This window comes from Anomaloglossus baeobatrachus, chromosome 6 (assembly GCF_048569485.1).
Source record: "Anomaloglossus baeobatrachus isolate aAnoBae1 chromosome 6, aAnoBae1.hap1, whole genome shotgun sequence".
NCBI classification, from domain to species: Eukaryota; Metazoa; Chordata; class Amphibia; order Anura; family Aromobatidae; genus Anomaloglossus; species Anomaloglossus baeobatrachus.
In genome coordinates this window covers 394,453,748-394,472,801 of record NC_134358.1, presented here as the reverse complement: position 1 = coordinate 394,472,801, position 19,054 = coordinate 394,453,748, and the positions used below count along the sequence as shown (strand labels likewise).

The following is a 19,054-nucleotide window of genomic DNA, read 5'->3' as shown; positions in this document are numbered from 1 at the left end:
ATCTGGATGAACCGGTAACAACCGAAACGCCGCTTCCACATCCGCCTTTGCCATCAATGCACCCCGCCCCGCCGCCCTAACCAGGTCCAACGCCTTATCGAACGACACATAATATACCGCTGACAACTCCGGTGCAATGCCATCATTCACCGATAACCCTTCCGGGTAAGATAAATGATGAATCAGCCGAAATTTATTCCTCTCTTTCTTTGGCACCACCCCCAACGGCGAAACCACCAAATTCCCGCACGGCGGGGCGACATAAGGACCGCCCATCCTGCCCAAAGCCACCTCCTTTTCAAGCTTCTCATCCACCACTTCTGGATGATCCCGAGCGGAACGCAAATTACGATACGGCGGGCCCGACGCATTAACAACCGACGGGATATGAAAACCATCGGAAAAAACAGAACATAACAATGCCGCAGCCTCCCCGTCCGGATACCTATTTAAAAACGGAACCATCACTTCTACCTTCACCGGCGTCGTCCCTCTTACCAGCCCCGTCACCAGCCTTTTCTTTTCCTTTTTTAAAACATTTAGACAAGCTATGTCCCCCCCCCACATACGGAGCATTCATGCTTAAAGCGGCACGCCTCTCCAAACCTGCACTGCCCTTCATTGTACTGCCAACATAAACCTTTTTTGAAACTTGCCGGGGACCCGGCCCCCGAACCCCCGGCGCCCCCCCGAAAGGGCTGAGCCGGTGCCGACATCAGTCGCATCCATAAGGAAATATCCTTATGGTCCCATCGCATATCTGGCCGCAATGCCTTCCGCTGCCTAAATTGCTCGTCGTACCGCAGCCACGCCAGCCCACCATAAACCCTATAAGCCTCCCCTATCGCATCCATGTAACCGAACAAAGCCGAACAATGCTCCAGCTCCTTCTCCCCGACCACGCTCGCCAAAATCGCAAATGCCTGTAGCCAGTTGGCAAAAGTCCGAGGAATAAGCCTATAACGGCGCTTTTCCTCCTCGTCCTTCTCCTTTTTGGAGTCACTCGGCTTAACCCTATCCAGATTAAATTTCTCCAGGGGAAGCAGAGAAAATATCTCCACATATTCCCCTTTCCAAATTTTTTCCCGCACCTCCTTCTTTAAATGGGCCCCCAGCGGGCCTTCAAAACAAACATAAACTTCGCTTTTAGCCCTATCATCTAAGCGTACCACCTCATCCTCCTTCTCCTTTTCCTTCTCCTTTCCCTTCTCCTTTTCTCCCCCGTCTCACTCCCCCCTTCGCCCCCCCCTTTACTCGCACCCGCTTCGTCACCCCCGTCACCGACGAGGCCCCTAAACCGGACGCACCCACCCACGCCGCCACCGGCGCCTGAGCCCCCTCCCCCACCGCCCCCGAAACCGCCGCCAGCCCCTGCAACAGCCCCAACAATTGGCTCCACACAGCTAAACCAGCGGGCGCTGCCGTAGCCGCAGCCGCCCCCCCCGAAGCCCCCCGCCAGTGCAGCCCCTGCCGCCTCCGCGGCCGTCTCACCCGACCGCAGCTCGGCGTCCCCCGAGACCGTCGCCTCGCTGTCCTCCGTCTGTCGTCCATCCGACTCCTCCGAAACGAAAGCCTCTTCCTCCTCCTCGCCGCTGGCCTCATCTTCCATCCGACATCCGGGGGGCGCCGCCGCAGCACCCCCCCACCACGGCCGCCGGACAGGGCCGCCGCGTGGGCAGAGTCATCCCCGCTCCATCTCTTGCCCCGGGGTGACAACCCAGGAGACCGTCCTGTCCCCGCGCTGGCACCCCGGGCCTCGATCTCTTGCGCCTGCCCCCCTGCCGACTGCAAGGGGCCTCTGGGCGCGGACGAACAGACGCCCGGCTCCGGGTCTCAGCCGTCGCCGCCTCTGGCCCTCCTGGGCTATTGCAGGCCTCCGTCCGCCGAGTCCTCCCGCTCCCACGGGAGACTGCCACATCCGGGGGCTGCACAGCGGTACTGAGTGACCCGGCGGTCGCCGCAGGGCTCCCGCCGTCACTCCTTCTCTCAGCCGCACCAGGGTTAGGCACCGCAGACCTCCCCCCGGCGCCGGACCTACCGCCACGTGCAGCCCCGTGGTCCCCCCGCCGACTGCAGGGGGATCTGCTGGCCTCTCTCCTGCGCCGAGCGCGCTCCCGACCTGGAGCCGCTGCACTCACAGTAAATCCAACCCGGAGGCCAGGACCGGAAGTAGGCCCCGTGCTGGCCACTCCCACCTCCCGACCGCCGCGGCTGGAGCGAAGATTCCTCCCGCCGGCCTCTGCAACAGCCAGATGCTGCCGCTGCGCCGCACTCTGCGGAGGGTCCCTGGAGGGGCTCTTACATCTCCTCCTCGCCCCCCCCCACGCCCGGGGAATACCTGCGGGGGGGCAACGACTGGCGCCCGCCGCTGCTGGGGGGACGAGGGGCAAGCACCGACAGGTTAACCCCGGCAGCCCTGATGTGGGACTGCACTGCCAGGGGCTCGTGTGCTGCAACTGCTGCCTGAATCAAACGCTGCAGGTCCTGGAGGTCAGCCATGGTGGTGATCGTTCGGCGTCCGGAAGCAGAAGAGGAGGTAACTCTTTCCTCTCCCAGACTAACCCTTTCCCTGCTCCTCCTCTTCCTCCCAGGCTAAGGCCATCCCCCAATGCCATATTAGGCATACACACAACTGTCCCTATTAACCCCATCACTCCCTACCTCCCCCTTGGTCATGTCGCCCCTCCCCCCCAAGTGGGTCCGTGGCTTTCTAATATCTCCAATCAGAAATGTAGTATAGTTTTCCCGATTAATTGTCACTTATTCATGTCAAGGGCATTACCTTATCTTAGGTATCCTTGGTTACGACCATGCATATAGTGAAAGTTCTTTAGTTGCTAGGGATTGTAAACATAGATACCTTAACTGATATAATGCCCTGTTCATGAGGGAAGTGACACAGCTAATCAGGAGAAGTATACTACATACAGCATATAATTTGAGGTATTTGCTCATATTATTATTATTATTATTATTATTACACCAACTACACATTGGGATAGTATTTTGGGGATGGGAATACCCCATTAAATGTTTGGTCACTCCAAGTTTGCACCTTGCTCCTGTACTGAGTTTGAACAGTTATTCTGTTCTGACATATTCACTTTAAGGCTGCGTGCCCATGATCAGTGTTCACAGCAGTTTGGACGCAGCAAGCTTCAGCTGCATCCAAAACACTGCGATGTACAGTACAAGCACAGTGGATGGAATTTCTAGAAATCCTGTGCCCACTGTGCGTGTACTGCCCACAGCGTAAACTGACCTGTGGTGCAGCTTTCCGAGCCACAAACATGTAAATTATTTGCTGCAGAGTGGCAGGTGTTCACAGGGAGAACAGAAGAGAGACACCGCAAGTGTCCAAGCCCAGATCGTTGGCACGGGCAGAAGTAGTCTCCTGCAGAGGAGATTCATGGCCTCACAGGTCAGGACCTGCTGCATCCAGGATGGGTCCTGATTGTGGGCGTGTACCCTATTAAAGAAATACATTTGCACACAAAAGAAGATTCCAATAAAAAATATGTAAATACTTCAAATGAAACCAATAGTCATAATAAATAATGTAATCTTAATGAAGTTCAAAGTTACTGTACCTCCTTGAAGGAATTTCATTGGGTGAACAATAGCATGATATCTGTCAATACTGAGTGACACCAGCACATAGGTCGATGCATACAGAAGGACAACCTTAGAAACAAAAAAAGACATATAAAGGCCAGTCATTGTGATTTCTAAAAACATACCTGTATTATTGTATATATGATACATACTATAGTTAATAAGTTATATTTCAAGCCTCATACAGTAAGGAACAGTTGAAGCCATGCTCCAGTGTTTATTTATAGCCCCGCTGGAATGTGATCTAAATGTAAATCTCCTGCCCCTGTCTTAAGCCTGCTTTACACGCTGCAATTTCCCATGCGATCGCATTTGCGATCGCACCGGCCCCCATCGTTTGTGCTATACGGGCAATATGTTGCCCGTGTCGCACAAAGTCAGTAACCCCGTCACACGTACTTACCTACTTACCTCCTGAACAACCTCACTGTGGGCAGCGAACATCCACTTCCTGAAGGGGGAGGGATGTTCGGCGTCACAACGACATCACACAGCGGCCGGCCAATAGAAGCGGAGGGGCGGAGATGAGCGGGCTGTAACATCCCGCCCACTTCCTTCTTTCCGCATTGGCGGTGGCCGCAGGTAAGCTACAGTTCATCATTCCCGGGGTGTCACACGGAACGACGTGTGCTTCCTCGGGAACGATGAACAACCGGAGAACAGAAGGACGTTCGATATTTTGAAAATGAGCGACGTGTCAACAAGCAACGATAAGGTGAGTATTTTTGCTCGTTCACAGTCGCTCATTTGTGTTACACGCTACGATATGTCAAACGAGGCCAGATGTGCATCACTAACGACGTGACACCGACGACATATCGTTTAATATATCATAGCGTGTAAAGCCCGCTTTAGACTCTACTGCTGCTATTATCTTCTTTTTCCAGTAGCGCTCTTGTCATTCTCCCTCGATTTGTGACCTGCCAGCAGATCCAGTGTTTCATGGAGCCGGAGGTCACAACTCAATATATCTCTACAAGAGCCTCGTTTGATCTCATTCTGATTTTCATCGAGATGCATTGAGACCTTGTGACATAACTTCTGATTTCCTTCAAGTCAAACGTTATGGGCGCAAGATGACGCCACGGGACCAGAGCGGAGCTGCCGGAAGGTGAGTTTAAGATAGGAGGCAGGAAGCTTATCCAGTGCTGAAAAAAAAACTGCTGGAGGGGTGTTTTACATTTATAGAAAGGAAATAGAATACTGGTTAAATCTTTATTAAATGACTATCACTGCCATCAAAATGAAGGATCATTTATGACATTGGAAAACTTTTATCCTCAAGGGATAAGAAAAGGTGCAGAAATAGCCAAATAATTTATTTATGTTAAAAATAAATATTATATTTGATCAATTAAAATGACAAATTACAATAAAACAGGGAGTCTTGAACTAGGGGACGCCAATGCAACGAGGTCTAGGTAGTAGGTAACAGGTTTCTTATGAAAATGTTTATATACACCCAAATGGTCAGGCATTTCTTTAAACAAAATTACTTATTATAGTGGAGTACAATTGATATCCAGACTGATATATATTAGGTCATGAAAAATACAATAGTACACATTATGGTGGACAAGTGTCCAGAATAGGCATTATACCTGTTTATTGGCTTGTTTACAGGTTAAGGCCCGTTTCACATGTCAGTGAAAAACACTGACGTTTTTCACTGGCGTGTAAAACACGCACATGTCCCTCCATGTGCCGTGAATCACGGCACACGTGGGTTGTCTAAGTACAATCCGGGCTCCGTTCTCCGTGGCCCGCGATTGCACTTAGAGATTAACTCACCTGTGCGCGCTCCCGCTCTCCATGGTGTTGATCGCTCCCGCGGTGCAGCATCCGGCCGGCGCTGACCCGCGCAGCAGCTGCTTCCGGGTCGGCTGTGTCGTGCATCATGAATATGCACGACAGTAATGAGCCGGCTCAGAAGCAGCAAGCTGCACGGGCTGCAGAGGACATCGCTGGAGCCAGGTGAGTAAAAATGATTTTTATTTTAAAAGCACATTTTTTTCTGGCACGTGTTTCACGGACCACACCACTGCGTGGTCCGTGGGACATCAGTGATGCCAGAAAAAAATGGACATGTCTCCGTGCGGCAATCACGCACACGCGGGTACGCCGCACGGAGACACGTGCAGTGAAAAATGACTGATGTGTGAGCAGACCCATTCATTATAATGGGTCTGCGTATGTCAGTGATTCTGGTACATTTAAAAAAGAGCACAAACGTACCAGAATCACTGACGTGTGAAGCAGGCCTAAATCATGGGATAAACCCTGCAGTGGGGGTAAAAGTATAATGTGTGAAATAAACTGTGAGTCCAGTAGGCTAATAGGAATGTAACGTGCAATCAGTATTATGCAAAATTCCTGTCACACAGAGTTTTACACAAAACTCGCCGACTGTCATGGCGGCATCAGACGCCGTTTAAATTGCAGATTCTGACACTCCACCCGATGGTTTTTCTACTTTTCTGATCTACACAGGCAGTCTTGCGCATCGATCAGCTGTGTGCTTAGTCATAGAAAGCCTTGCAAGATTTAACCTCTGCTAGCCTGCTTGTTAGCCTTCTGGGATAACATGTTGTAAGGAAGCCTATCACATCTATTCCTCTCATACTTAAGTTAGAGAAGATCTTCCACCCATACTGACAATAGTTTTTGCTGTTTTGGTCTGGGTGCTGTGGTGTCCCAGATTTTCTGGAGAGAGAGAGAGAGTAGCCTGTGCTTGGTGTTGTGGAGTTTACCCTTCATCTTGTTGTTTCCACCCTGATCCTATTTTCCTCCTAGTCTCTTGCTGTCTTATACCTCTGTGTGTGCATGCTATGTGACAGAGTTTTGGTTTCATGCACATAGACTGTCCCTATAAAACTTAAATACTTTATTAAATCACTTAAAACCACACCGTGATTACTATAAGTGCACAGGATAGATTGCACTTGCAGGGGCAGATTTCCCTGCTGCCCCTGAAGTCCCTGCCGGAAAAAAGGTGCCGTGCCAAGGGAAAACACCCTATTCAATGAGAAGTGATCTCATTGAATAGGGTGTTCTCCCTTGGACACCAGCACTATTTGGGTCTGCAGTGTGTTATTTATCAACAGGATCCCCTCTTTGAATCAGCCATTAGGCTACAGAGGGTTTTCCTGAACCACCATTGTAGTTCACTATTGGCCTCCTGAGGAACCCGCTTCTGGGAGAAATGTGTTGGCTTGAAATTACCATTCTGTTCACATCAATGAGATAAGTTTTTGATTTTTCCTCCCTACTGTCCACCTGCCACACCAATCGGTTTGTTGCACTTATCTTAAGCACTGCACCTTTTTATATGTATTTTGTTATTCCCTAGTTGTTATCACATATAACAGTTTTGGTTTCCCCTGTTTGTCTACTTCTGTGAGTTTAATCACACTTCTGCTCTGGTCCTTCTGGGGGTATAAGATCAGGGCTGGTCAGGAGCAAGACCAGGAAGTAGACACAGACATCCCCATCAATAGGGGTATCTCTGAGAATAGGGATAGCACAGGGCCCCCTTGTTTGAGGGTCATCTTAGGGGCCCCGGTTTCCTGCTATCCCCATAGACCGATGTGACATGTCCAACCTCTATATTGAGAGGAAGGAAAAATACAATACCTGCTTAATATCTTGTATACAAGTCAAATCAAAAGGTAAACCCTACAATGGGGAGTTAAGGTACAAAGTATATTTGAAATGATGTATAAATCCCACAGGAGACTAGCAACTAGTATTTTATTATTATTATTATTATTATTATTAACATTTATTTATAGAGCACCATTGATTCCATGGTGCTGTACATAGGGGATTACATACAAAATACATGTACAAGTTACAAAAGACAGACTGGTACAGCGGTAAGAGAACCCTGCCCTTGCATGCTTACATTCTATAGGATATTGGGGAGGAGACAGTAGGTAGGGCAGTGGTGAGGTCGCAGCTTCGGTGGTGGTGGTGAGGCGGCAGCTCCAGCGGTGGTAGTGGGGTCAAGGGAGACTATAGGCATTTCTGAACAGGTGAGTTTTCAAGTTCCGTTGGAAGCTTGCAAGTCTAGCGGATAGTCTGTCATGTTGAGGCAGCAAGTTCCAGAAAACAGGGGATGCTCTGGAGAAGTCTTGAAGGCGGTTGGATGAGGAGAAAATGAGTGAGGAGAGAAGGAGATCTTGAGAGGAACGGTGATTACATGTTGGAGTGTATCGGGAGAAAAGTTCAAAGATATACAGAGGAGACAGATTATGGACGGCTTTATAAATCAGTGTTAGTAGTTGGAATTGGAAACAGTGGAAATTTGGCAGCCAATGAAGGTATTTGCAGAAGGGAGAAGTGGGGTGGTAGGGAGGAGTAAGGTGGAGCAGTTGGGCTGCAAGATTAAGGATGGACTGGAGAGGTGCAAGGGTTTTAGCAGGGAGGTCACCGAGGAGGATGTCGCAGTAGTCAAGGTGGGAGATTATGAGGGCATGCACTTGCATTTTCGTAGATTGAGAATTGACGAAAGGACGGATTCTGGAGATATTTTTAAAGGGAAGGTATCGTCAAAAAAAAAAAAAATTCAATAACTGAAAAAATGTAAAGTAATAATGTTTTAATGTTTTGTTTAAATATTATTATTTGTTTTTAATTGAGCAAAATATAAAAATAAATTAAAAAGTTTGATATTTTCCACTGTTAAACACTAGGGGGAGGAGCTTCTGAAATCCTACAGAAATCCCACTGTAGAAAAAGCTCACATTACAGCTGCAGTAAAGTGGGCGGAGTCTGCTCTCCTGTGTGTGATGTCACAGCTCCCCCTCCCAACCTAAAAAACAACTAACAAATGTCTAAAGTGTCACCAAGGACAGCAGGAGTATCACACAGGAGAGGATTAGATACACGGCTCAGCAGACAGTATCACACAGGATATGATTAGATACACAGCTGTGCAGACAGTATCATACAGGATAGGATTAGATACACGACTCAGCAGATAGTATCACACAATTTAGGATTAGATACACGGCTCAGAAGACAGTATCACACAGGATAGGACTAGATACACAGCTCAGCAGACAGTATCACACAGGATAGGATTAGATACACAGCTGTGCAGACAGTATCACACAGGATAGGATTAGATACACGGCTCAGCAGACAGTATCACACAGGATAGGATTAGATACATGGCTCAGCAGACAGTATCACACAGGATAGGATTAGATACACAACCCTGCAGACAGTATCACCGGTACACACACACACAGGTACTCACATGCAGTGGCACACAAACACACACACACAGTGGCGGCGGCAAACAGAGCGGGGGCTGGGTAGAGCGAAGGGAGGGGATGTCATTAGAGATGGTAATGGTGGGGGGAGGGGCGGCAGTAGCAGTAGCGGGAGCAGAGCAGGGGCTGTGGAAAGCGGAGGGAGGGGGTGTCATTAGAGACGGTAACAGCGGGGGGAGGGGCGGCAGTAGTGGGAGCAGAGCGGGGGCTGGGGAGAGTGGAAGGATGGGGTGTCATTAGAGACGGTAATGGCGAGGGGGAGCGGTGGCGGTAGCAGTAGCAGGAGCAGAGCAGGGGCTGGGGAGAGTGAAGGGAAGGGGTGTCATAAGAGACGGTAACGGCGGGGGGAGGGGTGGCGGTAGCAGTAGTGGGGGCAGAGCGGGGGCTGGGGAGAGCGGAGGGAGGGGATGTCATCAGAGACGGTAATGGTAGGAGGGGAGGGGAGGCGGCCCGTACTCACACATCCCAGCGACAGAGGTATAGTGGAGCAAACAGCATATGCTGTGAGCTCCGCAATGATGGTGCTGATCTCCTCCCTCTGCTGTGATCTGGACAGCACAGGGGGTGCGTCCAGGTCACAGCAGATGCCCACTGTACCATTACTAAAGGGGTCGGATCCCGACCACTGTTCTCTATGCACATGGGCTGCCATAAAGGAGTGAGTAACTGTCGTTACACGCACAGCAAATCCATGGCAGCCTTCAATGCCTCCAGTAAAATTAGAATTAAATAAAAACTAAATAAGCAGCGATTTTCATTTTGTATTAAAAATACTTGATTTCATAATCACTATTTTTAATACAAAAATAAAAAACCGCGATACCTTACCTTTAAGTTGAAGATGGCAGGAGGTGGTGAGAGATTTGATGTATGGTATGAAGGACAAGGCAGAGTGCAATGCTACTCCGAGGTAGCGGACTTCGGGTACTTGGGAGAGCTGATGTTATTTATTGCAATACATAGATCAGGTAGGGAAGATAGGTGAGATGGAGGAAAGATTATTAGTTCAGTTTTTTCCACATTGAGCTTTAGGAAGCGAGAGGAGAAGAAGGAGGAGATGACTGATAGACACTCTGGGAATCTGGACAGCAGAGATGTAATGTCTGGGCAAGAGAGGTAGATCTGAGTATAATCAACATATAGATGGAACGGAAAGCCATGGGACTTTATGAGTTGTCCCAGGCCAAATGTATAGATGGAAAAGAGTAAAAGTCCCAGGGCAGAGTCTTGAGGGATGCCAACAGATATTGGGCAGGATGAAGAGGTTGTGTGGGAGTGGGAGACAGTAAAAGTGCGGTTGGAAAGGTATGAAGAGATCTAAGAGAGGGCAAGATCTCTGATACCAAGGGAAAAGAGGAGCTGTAATAGGAGGGAGTGGTCGACAATGTGAAAGGCTGAGGACAGGTCTAGAAGAAGGAGTATAGAGAAGTGACTGTTAGCTTTGGCAGTAAGTAGGTCATTAGTAATTTTGGTCAGGGCAGTTTCAGTAGAGTGATGTGGACGGAAGCTGGATTATAGGTTGTCAAGCAAGGGGTACTTTGCACACTGCGACATCGCTAGCCGAGCGCGATTGTACCCGCCCCCGTCGCACATTCGATTTCTTACCTGCCCTGCGATGTCGCTCTGGCCGTCGACCCGCCTCCTTCCTAAGGGGGCAGGTCATGCGGCGCCACAGCGACGTCACACGGCAGGCGGCCAATAGAAGCAGAGGGGTGGAGATGAGCGGGAGGTAAACATCCCGCCCACTTCCTTCCTTCCGTATAGCTGGTGGAGGCAGGTAAGGAGAAGTTCCTCGTTCCTGCGGCTTCACACACAGCGATGTGTGCTGCCGCAGGAACGAGGAGCAACATCGTACCTGTCGCTGCAGCGAAATTATGAAAATGACCGACACTACACAGATCACTGATTTGCGACGCTTTTGCAATCGTTTATCGGCGCATCTAGACTTTACACGTTGCAACATCGTTACTGGCCCTGGATGTGCGTCACTTTCGATTTGACCCCGACGATATCGCAGTAGCAATGTCGCAGCGTGCAAAGTACCACAAAGAGTTAGATGAGAGATGGGAGGAAAGTTCAGCATGAACATGCTGTTAGAGGATTTTTTAAGCGAATGGGAGCAGTGATATGGGGCGATAGCTGGTAGTAGAGGGAGGACCACAGGAAGGTTTCTTTAGGATGCGTGTGATTGTTGCATGTTTGAAAGCAGAATGGAAGGTACCGGTAGTTAAAGATAGGTTGACAAGATGTGTTAAGCCTGGAATAAGTGTAGTGGTAAGGTTGGGGAAGAGATAGGATGGGGTTAAGAGAGCAGGTGATGAGGTTTGCTTTTGAGAGAAGATGTGCAAGCTCTCCTTCGGTGATGGCGGGGAGAAATTTTATGGAGGAGGGGCAGTGGTCTGTTATATGAAGGGGTTGTGGTGAATGAGCAGAAAAGACTTCCCTTGTTTAGTCAATCTTATCTTTGAAATATGTGGCAAAGTCTTCTACAAAGATGGGCTTGGAGGGGGCAGTGGCGGGCAGAGTAGGGATTAAATAACTGTTTGGGGTTGTGGGATAAAGATGATAGTAATTGTATTTAGCAGAGCTGAGTGCCGAACGAAATGTGTGAAGTGCATTTTTTAATGTGGTGAAGTCTTCCTGGTAGCGCATTTTCTACTAGTGCCGCTCAGCAACCCAAGACACTTGCCAAAGTTTTTTAGTGAGGCTGTTTTGCCAGGGTTGTCTATTGATTCAGCTCACTCTGCCATACACAAGGGGAGTGACTGAACCAATAGCTAATGTGAGAGTGGAGTTGTAGAAAATGGGGGAACTGTCTGTGTTATGGAGTGAAGATATGGAAAACAGCGGTAGGCTAGAGTCAGAGAGAGTGTGAATGTTGAGATGAGCAAGCTTTCTGCGGGCACGTGCTAGGTGCTGAACAAGGGGAGCAGTTGGGATGGACAGGGCTGCAAAGGTTAGTAGGTGGTGGTCAGATAGGGGGAAAGGGGAGGTTGTGAGGTCAGATAGGGAACAGAGATAGGTGAAGATAATGTCTAGTGTGTGTCCATCTTTGTAGGTGGTAGCACTGAGTTAGACCAAAAAATGATACGAGGGACAGGAGTTTGGAAGCTGCCAACTGGTGTCAGTGGGGATGTTGAAGTCACCCATGATGATAGTAGGAATGTCAGCAGAGAGAAAGTGTAGAAGCCAGGCAGAGAACTGGTCAATGAAGGCAGTCTTAAGGCCCGGGGGTCGGTATATGATGGCCACTTTGAGGTTGGAGGGAGAATAAATGCGGACAGAGTGCACTTCAAAAGAAGGGAGGACAAGGGAGGGTAGATCTGGGATTGGGTTAAAGCTGCAGTTGTTAGACAGAAGACCAACTCCTTCATCCTGTCTAATGCCAGGGTGAGAAATGTGGGTGAAGTGTAAGCTGTCGTAGCACAGTGCAGAAGGAGAGGCAGTGTCGAAGGGTGTCAGCCATGTTTCGGTGAGGCCCAGGAAGGATAAACCACTAGAGGTAAAGAGGTCGTGAATGAAATGCATTTTATTACAGACAGAACAGTTGTTCTAGAGTGCTCTAGAGAAAAGGAGCAGAGGAGTGGGTGACAGGGGAATGGATTTTATGTTGGCAAGATTGTGGTAGTTTGTAGAAGGTGGGGAGTGATAAGAGAGTGATAAGGGTACCAGCTTTGGGGTTCCAGGATTGGGAGATATGTCGCCAGCAGTAATAAGAAAAAGAGAAAGTGAGAGTAGGCGGGAGAAGGAAAGTGGCCTGCGTGTTTTGCGTGTTATTAGGAGTATAAAAAATCCAACCTTTATGGTGAAAAGAAAAGACATGTTCCAGTTTCACTGATGTGTGAAAATTTGAGTCCTAATGTTGAAAAAAAAACTCCTACCAAAGCAAATATGGAACACTGATGTCATGATCCATACCTGTGTCAGCCACAGCTGAGCCATGGCAGGTTTTCCAGTTCTGGGTTACAGGTCATGTGAGGGATAAGCCCATCATGCCTCATTCCGGATGTCAGGATGCTATATCCTGGCACCGCACCTCCAGTGCAGTGCCAGTGATAGTTTATGCTCTCTAGTGTGTGTTGCTGGCTCCTGTGAGTTACCTTATCTGTTCTGTCTCCCTGCTACCTTGTCCTACCCATTCCCTCCTCCATCCGTCCATCCCATTTTCTGACCACCCGCTCCTTTTTACCAGTGCTGACCTGTTTATCCTTCTGCCTTGTCTGTACTTGGACTTCCCGGCATCTGACCTGTATCCTCGTTCCTGACTTTGGCTCCATCTCTCCTTTCTGTTGTATACGTGACTTCCCAGCTTCTTATCTTTGGCTATCACCTGACCATGATTTGCTTATCCCTGTACTACTGGCGCAACCTCCTGTTGCTGACCTGGCCTACTGACTACTCTATTGCTCTCTTGTGGTTTGCCTGCTTACGGCACTCTGAAGCTACACTGCTTGTATCTTCAGTATGTCTCACAGTACAGCTTGACAACTGACTTGTACACCTGGTGAGTGGATGTCTGCGCCCCATCATGCGTTTCATCCTCCTTCTTCAGGGGGCGTATGAAGAAAGTCTAAAGGACTTATACTACAGAACAATAATTTTGATTTTCTTAGATTGCTTAGGACCATAAATCCACTTGCTGAAATAGTCAGATTTTAGAATTTGTAAGGTTATGTTCACAGATTGTAAAAGAATTACTTAGCAGATTTGGTTACAAATCTATGACAAATTGGCAGTGAATTTATAATGAAATCCAGTTGCATAAAAACTGGATTTTGTTGCAGATTTTAACCTACGTCATTACAAAGTATTAAATAGGATGAAATCTGTAAGAAAAATTAGAACAAGATTGAGCACGTGCAGATGTGTAAATCTGTAGCATGTTATAATTTTGAAGCTGATTTTTTTTTACTGAAAACTGTTGCAGATTTGTTGTGTGGAATTAGCACTGCAAATCTGTAGCAAATCCTTACCTTGTAACAAGGTCTAATATCAGCACATGGACTGAAAATTCCAGTCATAATTGATCCCTTTAATGGTGTAATTTTAATTTGTTTGAACTTCAATTACTATGTTACTTGTATGTAGTTGGATTCACTAAGGCTTGTTCACTCCTCTATATTCTAAATATTTCCATTAAACTTTGCAGCATTGGATCAAATTGGAGAAAATCGGTTATTAACAGCTATGAACTGTAAAGTTTGGTGTCCTTTCTGGACAACAGGTGTCCAGGTCCCAAACCCGAACACAGACTTTTACCTGTATGTCCGGTTCTTCTTCGGTTTCGTCATCCCATTAAAGCTTGTTGAAAGATTGCAGAGTAGGTTATCAACAAGATTTAAAGTGTGGGCGCTTCCGCCCCATCACAGCCATGTCAACTATTGACCAGAGATTTCACTGTAAAAAAGACCCCCAAAAATGTAGGATCCTGCCCTATTTTGATAGACAGTGCAGGTAAAATTAAAGCTACAGGCTTCAGCCCCCACCTGTGGGCTTTATCGTGGTTTTATGTAGCAGAGCTGAGGATCGTCAGAGGACTTCAAATGGATTAAGTATCTGCAATGCATGGATCTGTGGATTTAAAAAAATGGGGGGACTCTATGTCTTTTTTTTATTAAATCATTTAATTAAATTATTAAAAAAGAAATGGTGTAGGATCCCCTCTAGTTTGATATGCAGCCACAGTAAAGCTCACAGATGGGGGCTGCAGCCTGTAGCTGTCTGTTTTACCTGTGATGGGGGAGCCTTCATCATTTTTTAAAATTATATATTTCTTCTTACATTACCATATAGCAAACTGACTGCACCAATCACAAATGCGGACACAGGGTGGAGAGCATGTATTGCAGTCTGCAACCAATCACAGACACTGACACAGTAGGTGGGTGAGGGAAGCAGTGAGTAATGATGAAGCTTGATAAGTGGCCTGGAAGAGAGTCTAACTGCAATGTGATATGGTATATATAACTATCCTGCTCTTAATAGTATTTAACTTCCATTTGTAGCCCCTATCTCTTACTACAGCCATTTTACAGACCGTAACTTCTCGACCCCTCTGACATGTATGGGGTTCGTTGTCTGGAGTCATGCTTAGCTGCGGGACCCATTTTTGGGTCCATTCTGATTTGGCAAACTCGAATTTCTCATCACTAGTTATTAGGGTTCATCAGTGCGAATTTCAACATTTTAACTCACCTCAATCAAATATCATGTATTCTGTGATTACGTAATACAAATTTTCCATGGTAAAACCATCTCCTGTCCATCAAAATAATAATCATTGTTTACTGAACTGTTTTTTGTTCCATGCAAGCAGCTTTGTTTTCTTATATTTATTTTTTTGACACCCAAAGGGATAACAGTAATGTTTTCAAATGCTGAATGCCACAAATGATGTTTTCAAACTGAACTCCATGTTGAAAATTGATATTTTCTCATCCTTTGAAGTAAATGAATTTGACAGATGGAAAAACTCATTCATCTGTACATTATCAGTTGTGCATGGTTATACTGATATGGTATATTGCATTAAATCAGGAAAAATGTATATTTTTGAATATGTATCAATAAAGGAAAGCATTTTGTAATGTTGGCCTTGGGTGCTGACTTGACACTAGTTTCTAGCAAAGAGAAATGCGAACAACAACAAAAATAATGTCAAGGAAAATAGAAAAATAATAATAATAATAATAATAATCAATGCCCAAATATGGCATAATACATATTCCATCAAATTGCTTTACATTGTATCTAGCATGATTAAATGCTGTGGAGACAACAATACTTATTTTTATTACATTACATTAATTTTGCATAAGAGCAGCCCTAGTTCATCTATCTCACTCTTATATGATGACTCAGTGATTAGCATGGTTCCTTTATAGCGACTGCTCCCAAGTAGAGATGAATGAACCTCAAAAGTAAAGTTCTATGCTCCTACTGTACCGCCCTGTGCTCGGCAGCCGAGCCGCTCAGATCCGGATCTTCAGTAGGTGGCTCGAGGGTCTCTGGGCCCGGGGGTCTCGCGGTCACTTCAACTAAAAGGGGGGTTGTGGTTTGGGGACGTAGATATACGGCCGGAGCCGTGTTACGTTTGTGATGCCACCCACGGGATGTGGTGAAGGTGGACACCACCGCTGCAGTTACGGGGCAACCGGGGAAGATGTTGCGCAGCAAGTTGTTAACCCCTCCGTTGGCAGGGATGGTGGCCCCGGGACCCGTTGGGGGTGTTTGGCGGTGCAGGGAGATGGGTGTACTCACTATTAGTAAACACACGAGTGTCTGGTAAACCAAGGTGATGGTGGTCGGTGCCCACAGCTGGCTGCAGTCTGGTCCCCCACCCGGCTGGTGGTCTCTGTCTTTCTCCCGCACCTGTGTTGGATGGTGGACTGCCTGTGCTTGCAACTTCAGGAGTCTGCTCCCGTCTTCTGGTTGCCTAAGGAGCCCTTTGCCCGCAGACACTGGCCCGTGGGATTTCTGAGTCGTGGCGGTGGCCGTTTATCCCCCTCATTGGGCTGTTGCCTTCAGTCGGGACTTTAGGTGGGACAGGACCTCTATTCCTGGCCGCAATCAGTTAATTAGCTAGCCCCCAGTAGCTTCTGGACCTAGCTTCAGGGTCTGAGTACCCCCCTTTGTGCTCTGGTTTCCGAGTCGGTTCCCCGGGTCAGTACCGGCGGGCCACTACCCTGTCTCGGTCCACCTAGGTTCCACCGAGCCGTCTTCCCAGCTCCTGCAGATGGACACTGCCGTCTGCCTCCTAGCCAAAGGTACCAGGGCTCCTACCCCGGCACTTGCTCAAATTGGTTTCTCGCCTTTGCTGGAGCTGCACACAGCTCCAGCTCACACACCTCTCCAACTTAAACTCTCCTACTGTTTACTTTCCCGCCCCAGGCTATCTCAGACTCCTCGGTGGGCATCTTCTAACCGCCTGATTCCGCCCCCTGGTGTGTCCATCAAGCCTTTAGGGGGGTGACTAGGGTTTAAATGTTTGGCTGTATGTTACCTATGAGGGACAGGTGTAATGCGGGGCCCTATTTGTGACTACCTGGCCCGGCCAGGGCGTCACACTAACAAGCATGGTCTTTATAAAAAAAAACAGTGTTTGAGAAACAGATTTCGGGTGCTTTATGTATGTAAACCACTCTCAAATATCTCTGTGCTCAGGTACACCTGGTGCTCAGCACAATGCGAGCCGCTTGCAGTGTTTGAATGGCTCGCAATGGTAGTAACAAAAGTTTTATCAGATGTAGTGTGAACCCCCCAAAAAAATTAAAAAGACCACCGACTGTCCCCCAGACGTGTTCTATTTATGGCTGGCTTTATGTGGGTGGAGACTCAAACTGCCCCATCAGTGACATCCATTGGGGTTCAGGTTAAGTCAATATCCAGAACCAAACTTTATCTAAAGTTCACTCATCTCAATTCCCAAGGACAAGATCTATATAGAGTTTGACTGTTGTCACTGTGTTTGTTTGTTTGTGCTTCTTCTAGGCAATTTAATTTCCACTCAAACAAAAAAAAATCTTAAAAAGGAATATGGGGAGCTCCAGTAAGGAAGGTAATGGCAATGTTTGGTGTAGGATATGTTGGTTCCACACAAGCACAAGCAAGCATAATAAATATCATCCATAAAGGCTTGCCAACCCTCTGACTTTGGAACTGGCTTTTCATTACCATTTACAAAATTTCAGACTACCATTTTCTCTCCATAGTGAGTTGCAAATTCATCTGTCTCTGGTCATGGCCAGATATCACATGTATCTTTGGATTTGGTCCCACATATACTCAAGAGTAAAATCTCAAGGTTATTGACCTACAGGTAGAGTCTCACTGGTGTATGAATCGCATGAGTGCAATGTGAGAAAATCTCACATTGCACTCTACCCCATTTTAAGACAATGGTGCAGCTCACAACTGCAAGTTCTTCTTCAGCCCTAATTGAACTGAGGAAAAAAATTGCAGCATGCTGCAATTGTCTGTGAGTCTCCTAACACTCGCACCCATACAAGTCTATGGGTGTGAGTGAAACATTGGACTGCACTCGGATGACATCCAAGTGCAGTGCGATGTATGCACAGACTGACAATGGAGGAGATGGAGAAATCCCTCTCTCCCTCTCCTCTGCAGCTGTGATCTGATCGTAAGATCGGCTCACAGTATAATGACACTTGGCTGACACTTAACAGCAGAGCCTGAGCCAATCGTCATTAGCATATCACATCTTATGTTCTCGCATCAGATGTCATACGTCAGTGTGATTTCAGCCTCATCTTCACATCTTCACCAAACTTCAAATTTTACCTACAATCTCAATGAGCAAGCAAACAGATTGCAGTATTCAACTAATAGTAGATTCTTTGTTATTTTGACCTCCATATAATGCAGTGTTGGTAGGTCAAATGATTAGTTTAATAAGCCTGCAGAAAAAAAACACCTTCATTTTGACTTTTTAACTTTTTACAATCCCAAAGAAACACATTTTCTTCTCTACTTTTCAACAAATACTTAAAATACTTTGTTCAAGGCCAGGCTTAGTGACATTCTAAGTCAATCTAGATGCTTCAGCCTCCAGCTGTATGCTTATCTTTGCTGTGTATGACAATAGGAGAAACAGCATGCAGCTTTTTTTTTTTTTTAAATATTTATATAAATAAGTAAAAAAAACGAGCGTGCGGTCCCTCAATTTTGATACCAAGCCATGATAAAGCCCGACAGCTGGGGGCCGGTATTCTCAGGCTGGGGAGACCCATGCTTGTTGGTCCACGCCCAGACTAAAAGTAGCAGCCTGCAGTCACCTTACATAGTTACATAGTTACTTAGGTTGAAAAAAGACCTAGGTCCATCTAGTTCAACCTTCCTCCACCAGTTCTACATTTAGTCACTAAGTCATTTATAACCAACAATGTTTTGTGTACTGAGGAAATCATCCAGCCCTTTTTTAAAAGCTATTATAGTATCTGCCATTACTACCTCTTGTGGTAGTGTATTCCACAGTCTGACCGCTCTAACTGTAAAGAACCCTTTCCTATTTAGGTGTCGGAATCGCTTTTCTTCCACTCGCAGTGAGTGCCCCCTGGTCCTTAGTACTGCCTTGAATTGCCGCATCGATTAGATGCGACAGTCTTGGTGCTTTAACCAGCTCTTCCTGATTGCCCTGGTGT

The 19,054-nt window shown here is 47.1% G+C and overlaps 1 protein-coding gene across 1 annotated transcript in view; it reads right to left on the bottom strand.

Annotated features, from left to right (window-relative positions):
- Positions 1-19,054, bottom strand: part of NPSR1 (neuropeptide S receptor 1) — a 1,037,222-nt gene that overhangs the window by 563,661 nt on the left and 454,507 nt on the right. Inside the window, exon 4 of the mRNA XM_075316580.1 lies at positions 3,591-3,684. Coding sequence (XP_075172695.1) covers positions 3,591-3,684 — 94 coding nt within the window. The remainder of the gene's footprint in view (positions 1-3,590; positions 3,685-19,054) is intronic.